The sequence below is a fragment of the Oryzias melastigma genome, linkage group LG17 (genome assembly GCF_002922805.2).
Source record: "Oryzias melastigma strain HK-1 linkage group LG17, ASM292280v2, whole genome shotgun sequence".
Lineage (NCBI taxonomy): Eukaryota > Metazoa > Chordata > Actinopteri > Beloniformes > Adrianichthyidae > Oryzias > Oryzias melastigma.
This window is the reverse complement of record NC_050528.1, coordinates 23,370,156-23,379,444: the sequence shown is the minus strand read 5'-3', so window position 1 is coordinate 23,379,444 and position 9,289 is coordinate 23,370,156. Positions and strand designations below refer to the sequence as shown.

Here is a 9,289-nt window from a genome sequence, read left to right as displayed (position 1 = left end):
AATATATACCAAGACACAAGAAGCTCCATTCCAGACTACTTTATTTCAGATGTTGAGGTCATGTCCGGCTGGATAAATTATAGAAAAAGTCCCAAATCCATCAGTGATCTTGATGCACTGGTTTACTGGTCCTTCAACTCCTTCAGTCTCCTGATTGCAGACTTGACTGTGACAGCAGACGTGGTGCTGCAAGACAAGATGAATCAGTCAGAAAAAAAAGTGAACCCCAAGAATACCTCTGCATCCACGGAATACAAGTTTTAATCAATAAAAAGATCAAGTAATCCACCATGTACACGAATGATTTAATTTTCTTAAATAAAAGATAAAACCTTCCAAAACTATCCAACAACCTAATTTGAAAGAAAACATGGCTGCTTACATTTACGCTGAAATCTAAAATGGTGACTGTGCTTATTTATTTTGTTTGCACTAAAAACGCAAATCAGAAAAGGCATCTCATTAAAAAGAAAGTCCAAAAAGAAGTCATCCGTAACATCTCAAGGATAGCTACTGATACTGTCCTCTCAAATGGGCAAATAAAAAAACAATTCATAGATTTCAATTTCTTGCATTTGAGCAACATAAATGTGACACATGACACCAGGCAAGATGCATTCATCAACAGAAGCTGTTTGTCATCAGAAAAACCTCATATTTGTCCCAAGAGAAAATTAATTACCACATAGATAATCTTTTGATCTATTTTCAAGGGTTTCTCATTTCCATGTTTTGTTTTTATGATAAGGCTGTTTTTAAGACCAAAAATAATAAAATAAAAAACTGTTGTTTTCCAGGACAGTTTCTGCAGAGCTACAGGAGTTCCTTAGGCAACCCCACCCCATAATAATATTTCATTTCATTTCATTCCTCCTGACCGCCGTCATCCTGCACTCATGGAACTATAGTCACACATGTAACTTGCGTTTGTATTTTCTATAAACACATCAAAAACACAATTTTGCTCAGAACATGTCTTTTAAATGAAGATGTTTGAGTTTTCTTTGAATATAAAAGTATGTTGACAAAATAAAAGTCTACAGGGTTCTTTCGCATCAACTTATCCTTACAGTAGAAACTCAACAGAACTGACAAGTGGAACAATTTTCATAAATTCTGACAGAAATCATATAAATCTTTAATTTCCTTTATATTATCAATATTTAATAAATACTGAGATCACTGACTGTAAATTAAAAAGCCAAATTATTTTTTTTTGCCCAATTAAACAGAGTTTTAAGAATTATAACCTTAAAGTTATACAGTACACATTTTAACAAATGTGAAATCATTCAGTTAAGTTTTTGGGGTTCCCTTGAGTCAGCAATTTATTCATGCAGCAGCCATATTTATATGCATGCAATGATAATGTAACTGCAGATTCTATCAGCTGATGACAAACAGTGAAGCCTCAAAAGTTGGAAATACAATGACATTTACAAGTGATGATCAAGATCAACGCAGATATGAACATGAACTCTTACTTGTATGTCCAGGCACCCCCAGCCACTGTCTTCTTGCAGGACCCACAGTGCCAGATTCCAACAGCCCTTCTCTTCATCTTAGTCTGCAAAAATAAATCATGTTTCAGAAAATCTACTTTACATTGCAATGGCACAATGATTACTGAAACTGCTGAGGATGTGATGACATCAAGGACACCTCACAGAACTGTTTTCAGCAGTTCTTACCTTGCCACAGAAGGAGCAGGTGTACTTGGCATGCTGGGAAATCTCGATCTTTTTGACCATTTTCCTCAGCGACGCGCCGTAACGTGTCCCATATTTACCCACGATCCCCACCTTCTTGGTGCGCTTGGCCTGTGGAGGAATAATGACGGCGAAGGTCAATTACACTTAACATCACAACAAGAACGTCAATGGATTCAAAACGGAAATTACTTGGTTAGCTAAAATTATGTGATTGTGTAACTAGTTCTTAAGTGTCCTTAACCCCTGGCAGCCTCTTAGCTAGCTATGGAGTAAACGCTAGCTAGCAACAAGCTAACTTTTAACACCCCAAGCTCTCAGGCTAATTGACACATTTTGTTAACATATTGTTCAATTACTTAAAGCAGCAGGACAGATAAAACACGCGGTTTGTAGCATGTAGGCTACAAGGAGAAATTAAAGAAGACGGCCCGCCCGGCACTCGGACTCGATGCTATGATGGCAGCCATTACTGTCTCAAACATGAAAACATCCTTCATTTACAATGGATATCCATCAAGCAAATAGAAAGAATGCTTTATATCAAACAAATATGCCAATAAGGTTTAATACAACTGGTTATTTTATGACTTTAACTACAGGAATGTTTAGATTGACATGGATTGTGGATGGGAAACCCTAGGCTCACCATCGTTTCAGTGGAGGCGCAGGTCCAAAGAGGGATTGCTTATTGCGCAGGCGCGATTTACTCGTTTTCTCACGTTGCATTGTGGGAAATTGATTTTTAATGTTGAGCGCTATAATTAACGAGTTACCCATTTTGGTAGATTTTCTTTTGAATGTTTTTTCACATAAATGTAATTTCATTTGTCTGACTAACACAACATGCGAAAAATAAGAAAATAATTTAACTTAAGCCGTAACTAAGGACGCGTTGCTTTGTGTGCGCATGCGTATTCGCGACGTGATCGACGACATCCCACTAGCTGCTGATTGAAATGTTTTTACTGAGGCTGTTACGATGTTCCTTGCGTTGTTTTTGAGGTTTTATCTCATTGAAACCATCTTTTATTTTTGAGCGAAGCGGGAGGAGTGCCATGAAGTTGACACGGAAGCTGGTACTTGCTAAGGCCAAGGCCTCGGACTTGGAAAGCGTGAAGAAATTAAACTGCTGGTAAGTAGTACTAATTATCAAGTTATTTTGGGTGATTTAGTTATAGTCACGGTGGTCGTTTATATCTTTACTGTATTCCTTTTAATAATTATAATGCTGTTTGTAACTGGTATGTGGTGCTAATTACTTTTCCCATTTGTCTTGTAGGGGATGCAACCTGACTGACGTGAGTATTCAGAGATTTGCTTCCATCTTGATCCTTTTCCAACTTCTGTTTTTGAAGTTATGTGTTCTTGCAGATTTCTATCTTTACACAGATGCCCAACATTGAGGTGCTCACTCTGAGGTTGGTCTTTTGAACTCTTTGACATCTATGATGAAATCAGAATTCCTGACACTACCTTTGTGCATCCACAGCGTCAACAGCATCTCCACTCTTTCTCCTCTGGCCGGTCTTTTATCGCTGACTGAGCTTTACCTGAGGAGGAACCAAATTCCCTCCCTGTCCGAGCTGTCCCATCTGCGTCCGCTGCCTCGCCTCAGGGTGCTCTGGTTGGCCGAGAACCCCTGCTGCGGAACCGATTCCAGACGCTATCGCCTCACTGTTCTGCGCTGCTTGCCTCGTCTCCAAAAGCTTGATAATCAGGGTGGGTGTTAATGGAAATGTGCCCGTCGCCTAAAGCTGTAGAGGCACTTAAACGTCACGATCCCTCTGTTTTTGTTTCCGTTTGGCGTCCAGTGGTTACAGAGGATGAGGTTGCTCTCGCTCTCGTGGAAGGTGAAGAAGTCAGAACCCCTCCGGGCAGCATTCCCATCCAGCTTTCCAACAACGGTCATCCGGATGCAGAGACAGAGAACGACCCACTGAACTACAACATGGAGGAGACCAAGTATGTTTTGTGGACTAAAGCAGAACTAGAGAAAGGCAAAAACTAAAAGATTTGTCAAAGAAATTTAGACAAAATATAAAAAAATCTGTTTCTCTTTTAGCAAAATCAGAGAAAAGTTGGGAATGAAGCCGCTCTCCAGGGACAAGTTTTCCTCTCCTTGTTCTCCGTCAACCAGAGAAAAACCAACAATGAGAAGGGTAGCTAGCTGCAATAAAATCAATTGTGCCGATATATTGTTTCCGACTAACCAACATCATTTCATTTCCAGACTCACACAGTGGATGCGGTTCTGCTCCTGCTGAGGGATCTGGATGAGGAGGAGCTTCGGATCGTTCATACAGCCACGCTGAACAGGCTGCAGACCTACACTCTGGGCTCAGGAGAGCCTCAGCTCCTCACAGCACACACAGAAACGCACTAGAACTCACAATAACGGCATGCATTCAGCACCAAAACTTATTGGAATGTAAAACTCAGGACTTTGAAACAGAAGATGTGCACGTACACAATGACGTTTGTCTGCTTTTCTATAACACAATTTAAAGTTTATTGCTGCATGTGTGTCTAGCCTTATGGGAGCAAAAAAAAACTAATGCATGTTTTTGCAAATTGTTAACATTTATTTGTGTAATTAAAGAGAAAAACCAGCAATAATTTTAATTTAAATTTAGTTTTTATTTATCTGACGTTTACAAATGTGACGGTGCTAAACTCTTGACATCATTTAATATTGTTAAAGTGGACTAAAGCTTCACGGTTCATCCTGTCATTTCCTCAGTCGCCGTCCTCGTTCTCCAGGAAGTCTGTCAACGTGCTCGTATCCACAGCGACAGTCAGGTACTCCACTCCATCTGCGCCCTGGAAGATCATGAGGTTGGAAGAAGCGAGGAACTATGGAGAGTTTGGAGGATCTATGAAAAGGAGCTCACCTTGCGAGTCCTGATCAGCTTGTGGTCCCTGAACTCGGTCAGCTGAGTCCTCAAAGTCAGATCAGAGTTCACCAGGAACGCCTCTCGACAACGCTGGTAGAAATCTTGGAACGACAATCCTGCACATGCCGGAAAATCATTTATTTAAAATGCAATTTAGGAGGAAAACACAGTTTAATATACTTTTATAGTGTTACAAACACCTGTATACAAAGGGTTGTCTTTGTTTTCCAGCTGAAACTTTACGAGCAATTTGAAGATTCCTCTGCAAAGAAAAGAGACATGAACGCACTTATGGAGCCAAAGCAGCACACAAACTAGTTTGAGGTGTGGACATTGACTGTATATGAGAACTGGACTGAGTGACCCCTCTGGCGTTCTAAACAGGAAGTAACTACTGGCTCCAAGAAGCTAAAGTCCCATAGTTTTTTTCTATTGAGAGATTACTATCATTTTATTTGTCATAATAACCATACTACCTTTTTGTTTAACATCTTCTTGCTAATTCTATTTTTTTTCAATATTTCAAGTTATAAGTGGACCAATCAGATTCCACAATTAAAGTATGTGATCAAGCTCACTCCTGACTGGCGAGAGTAGTTGCCATAGAAACTAGCAATCCAACTGATTTAGACCAATCACTGCATACTGACGTTGTCCGGTTCCAACATGGTGGCGTCTTTTCTGATGTCATTCAGTCCAGTTGTAATATACAGCACAGTGGCGTTGGGTACCTTGCGTTGGGCGTCAGGCTGCGCAGCACGTGTGTGAGGGAAGACAGAGCCAGGGCGCCGGTCTGCTGCACCAGAAGAGAGTTTTCGTACGACGTCTCCTCAGCGTAGTGCTGGAACGTCACGCACTCCCACCACAGCCAGTTAAACTGGCTCAGCTTAAACTGGTCCCAGACTGGAAAAGAGGAAACTTTCAGCTATATGATGACTTTTGTGTGTGTGGTTCCTCCTACAACACGAGCACCCACCTAAAGGAGCGTTGATGTGGTCTAAAGAAGCCACTAGATGTAAGTTGGGGAGGGATGCCAGCTGCCCCAGTGCACTCTGGGCCTTTTCTCCACGCAACATTGGTCCATCGATGTTGTGAATTAGCAAATACACGTGGAGATCTGGACCTGTGAGGACGGAAGAAGAGTTCAAGTCCCACTCCAATTTAAAAGTGTTAACATAAGTCTTTTAATAATAATAAGCCAGGTTTTAGCTAAAATAAAAATCCTAGTGACGGTAGGTCATTAGAAATTTGCCTCCAAGTTGTAGTTGGGACCGTTTTTTTATCTGCTCAGGATTCACAGCAATTTGAGCTCAATAAAAAAAAAAAAGTCCTCCGTCATCAGAAAAATGCTACAAGAAGATGTGAGCTGCAGCGTAAACTCCCAGACTTACGCTCTTTGAGGGTCTGACTGATGAACTGGATCTGGTCTGAGGGGGTCCGGAAACTCCCTTGATCCTCCAGAACCTCAGACGTTATAGCATTTAATATCTGTAACGACAGCACAATCCAGTTCACAGAGCAGGTTTAACGTTGGTCACTGTGGATCCGATGTTTGAGTTTGAACACTGACCGTCTTGAGGGTGATGGAAGGGAAAAAGCCGTTGACGACCATGTGGATCTCATGAGCCAAATGAGACGTTCGGAAGTCTTCAAGCAGAGCCTTTTTGCTGCCCAAACCGTACACCAGCACACTGAAGCCCAACCTGCACACCAACAAACACAGATGCTTTCTGGTTCTCTAACAGAGCTGCTCTGGTGTAGAGAAAAATCTGTTTTTCCACACTTACTGTAGCTGTAACATCCACTTGTGAAAGTGCTTCTTGTGTTTGTTGTGCAGCTGCTGAATGTCTTTGGAGTAACAGGAGGGTTTTCCTTCTAAAAGATGAACTAAAGTCTCCTTCGAAAAAGAAAAACAGATACCCGTTAGCTTAGCTATAAGAGACATCAAAACATTTGCTAATCATAAACCTCTAGACTGACCCTGTCTAGTTTAGGGGTTTGCAAACGCTCAAGCGTGCGGTCTGATGTCAGGACTTTGGAGCTGCCGTGGGCCTCAAAGTACTCCTCTGTCATGGTGGGTTTGCTGAACGCTTCTGCTGAGTTCTTGCTTCTCTTGGCAGGAGTTTTAGAGAGCGCTGAAGACGAGCTTTTATTTGGAGTTCTCTCTGTTTTTATGTTTTCTTTCTGTTCTTCTTTAAACCCATTCAGCCCCTCGTCATTATCATCCTCCTCGGAGTCAGAAGGTGAGAGTTCGCTGTCGCTGTCTGAGCGGAGTGCAGGTGCTGAAACCAAGGAGTAAGATTAGATTTGATTCGTTTCAAATATATGTTTTTGGATCATTTTGGACTCACCTGTCAGCCTCTTCCTGAGTCTGTGTGGAGTTGTCGAGACAAACTGGACTTTTTTGCTCTGTTTTTGGAGGAAAACAGGGATGGTGACCAAAAATGATAGAAACGCCAAATAACTTTATTGCTCGTTAAATCCTGTTTTAGTGGTCTCACCCTATGTGGAGTCCGGTTTCCTGTTTTGTGATCTTTAACCAGAGGAAAACACAAATCAGCCAACAGTGTTTGAACAGAGGATCAGAGGGTCTGTGGAACTCACCGCGGCCCGTTCGGGTCGGGGTTTGGGGTTCTGTGCTTGAGGTTGTACTTTTGCCAGGCGTTCGAGCCAGTTCACTCGCTGCATGCCAAAACAAGAGGCAGAGTTTGCAGGGTTAACGACTTGAGGTTGTGGGACAGTATGGAGAAACGTGAGGAGAGACTGGAGAACCTCACCGGTTTGGGCCAAGCGGTGGCTACGCTTGATCTTTTGGAAGGTAAAAATAGAGGATCCAGCCACTCCTGAGAGACCATCTTCATCTGCTGTAAAGACAAATGATCAAGAGATTTATTGAGACAACTCAGAGGAGTTAATTTGAACCAAAAACTGCATCATCATAATTAAAAGACCACTGGGAAAACTTTTATAGTAGATCAAAAGATGATCAGAGTGGAATTATACACATATTCCAACATACTTTTATGAGTTTATAGTCATATTTGAATCCCCCCCCCCCCACACACACACACACAAAACAAGAGAGAGGACAGATTTTGTCAGGCCGCTGATGATCCAGCCTGCCAGTATCTGTGCGCCCCAATAATTTGCAGTAGAAAAAAATTATTTAATAAATAATTGTTCGTTGTTTCATGCTTCCCTAACAAAGATCCTTCAATAAATTGTCTTTCTTATCTTAAACTAGCCAAATAAAGGTTGTTTTTGTTTGTTTTAGTTGTAGTTACACATAGAATATATGTGGGGAAAAAAATGCAAATATGACAAAAAAAACTTCCAAAACCCTTAGAATAAAGTATATTGTGATCATCCACATTCTTTTTACGCTTTTTTGGGACAAAATATGAGTGTTTAGAAAGAAATCAACAAATTCTAAGACCGGGAAAACTAACCTTGGCACAACAGCCAGCTCTGGCTACAATAATAATATTAATAACATGTAAACATGCCACATTGTGTAGAAAATAGCAAAAAATTAAGATGCTAACAAACTGTATTCCTTGAACAATGATTTCCTCTAATAAAAATGTAAATACACGAGTAAATAAGTGTAAATACAATAAAAATGACATGTCTAGTACAAATATATATATATATATATTTTATTGGTATTTATTGTGTGTGTTTGTGTGTGTTCTGTTCTGCTGCCGAACACCTGAATTTCTCCCTTGGGAGATTAATAAAGTTCTATCTATCTATCTATCTATCTATCTATCTATATATAAAGTTCTCCTTTTGCAGTGAGGGAGCTGTACCTCTACATCTACATGTAAAAGAGTTAACTTGTTATTGAACCATGATAATCACTCTAAACAACACAGTTGTTGTCGTCTCACCTGCTGCATTATCTGTTCCCAAAGCCTGGATATAGTTCTGCTCGTCAAAGACGTCATCTTCCTCCTGATGTGCCTCCTCCCGGCGCCCCTTCCGTCCAGCGGGGCTCTTAAACGTCACCATCCGCTGCACCGACTTTCCCCCGTTCAGCACGCCTGCGCCAACCAACAACAGCGGTTAGAGCTCGCCGCGTCTGCGCAGATGTGCTCAAAACCCCTAAAAGATTTTACCGTCGTGCTTCTCCACGATGTGCTCCAGAACGTCCCCATCTCCGACAAACTTCACCTCCATCGCGCTCGGTTCTACGGTAAAGCACAATACACTCAGCGGTCAAGAAGATTGATAAAAGTAAACCAAAAGTATAAACTGTATTGAGAAAACACAGTACCTGGCAACGTAGAAGAGGATCGTAAAAACAAAAAAAAATCCTAAGCTAAAAAGAGAAATCTTAGGAAACTGAACTCAATACGACGGAGAGCTGACAACTTCCCGCGCCATCCTACTGAAGTTTTAAATCACGTGACAGGTGAAAGGTCACTCACTGACCAATCACAACTCATCTCATTGAAAAATCATTACCCAGAATGCACTTCAAAGGCTAGCTATAAAAAAATTCTTCATTTATTCTTTTTTATTTCTTTTTATTTAAACATATATAATAAAATTGGGAAAGAAAGGAAAAGAAAAATTATCTAAAAAGTTTATAATAAAAAAGCACCCTTTAAAATTACATTTGTTTGACGATAATACCAGATTGCATTCATTTATACAATAATTTGTGCTCTGTTGACG

At 40.8% G+C, this 9,289-nt stretch overlaps 3 protein-coding genes across 4 annotated transcripts; 1 reads left to right on the top strand and 2 right to left on the bottom strand.

Moving 5' to 3' along the window:
• Positions 1-23: 23 nt before the first annotated feature.
• On the bottom strand, positions 24-2,495 carry rpl37a (ribosomal protein L37a). The gene is made up of 4 exons (XM_024273282.2): positions 2,359-2,495; positions 1,692-1,820; positions 1,485-1,567; positions 24-186 (listed from the first exon to the last, which is right to left on the bottom strand). The coding sequence occupies exons 1-4, from the start codon at positions 2,359-2,361 to the stop codon at positions 123-125; spliced, it is 279 nt and encodes a 92-aa protein (XP_024129050.1). The 5' UTR covers positions 2,362-2,495; the 3' UTR covers positions 24-122.
• cfap410 (cilia and flagella associated protein 410) lies at positions 1,764-4,263 on the top strand. 2 transcript variants are annotated; one of them, XM_024273281.1, is made up of 8 exons: positions 1,764-1,845; positions 2,755-2,844; positions 2,992-3,010; positions 3,084-3,130; positions 3,202-3,431; positions 3,524-3,674; positions 3,775-3,871; positions 3,943-4,263. In XM_024273281.1, the coding sequence occupies exons 2-8, from the start codon at positions 2,768-2,770 to the stop codon at positions 4,093-4,095; spliced, it is 774 nt and encodes a 257-aa protein (XP_024129049.1). In that variant the 5' UTR covers positions 1,764-1,845; positions 2,755-2,767; the 3' UTR covers positions 4,096-4,263. The 2 variants fall into 2 exon arrangements, with proteins under 2 accessions (XP_024129049.1, XP_024129048.1); XM_024273280.1 differs by having other exon boundaries at positions 1,768-1,904.
• Positions 4,264-4,328: 65 nt separating this feature from the next.
• Positions 4,329-9,047, bottom strand: orc2 (origin recognition complex, subunit 2). Its single transcript, XM_024273277.2, has 16 exons — positions 8,886-9,047; positions 8,728-8,799; positions 8,500-8,652; positions 7,384-7,470; positions 7,211-7,288; positions 7,108-7,139; positions 6,958-7,015; positions 6,587-6,888; positions 6,394-6,503; positions 6,177-6,309; positions 5,998-6,094; positions 5,583-5,729; positions 5,338-5,509; positions 4,807-4,868; positions 4,604-4,722; positions 4,329-4,532 (listed from the first exon to the last, which is right to left on the bottom strand). The coding sequence occupies exons 2-16, from the start codon at positions 8,786-8,788 to the stop codon at positions 4,449-4,451; spliced, it is 1,695 nt and encodes a 564-aa protein (XP_024129045.1). The 5' UTR covers positions 8,789-8,799; positions 8,886-9,047; the 3' UTR covers positions 4,329-4,448.
• Positions 9,048-9,289: the final 242 nt, after the last annotated feature.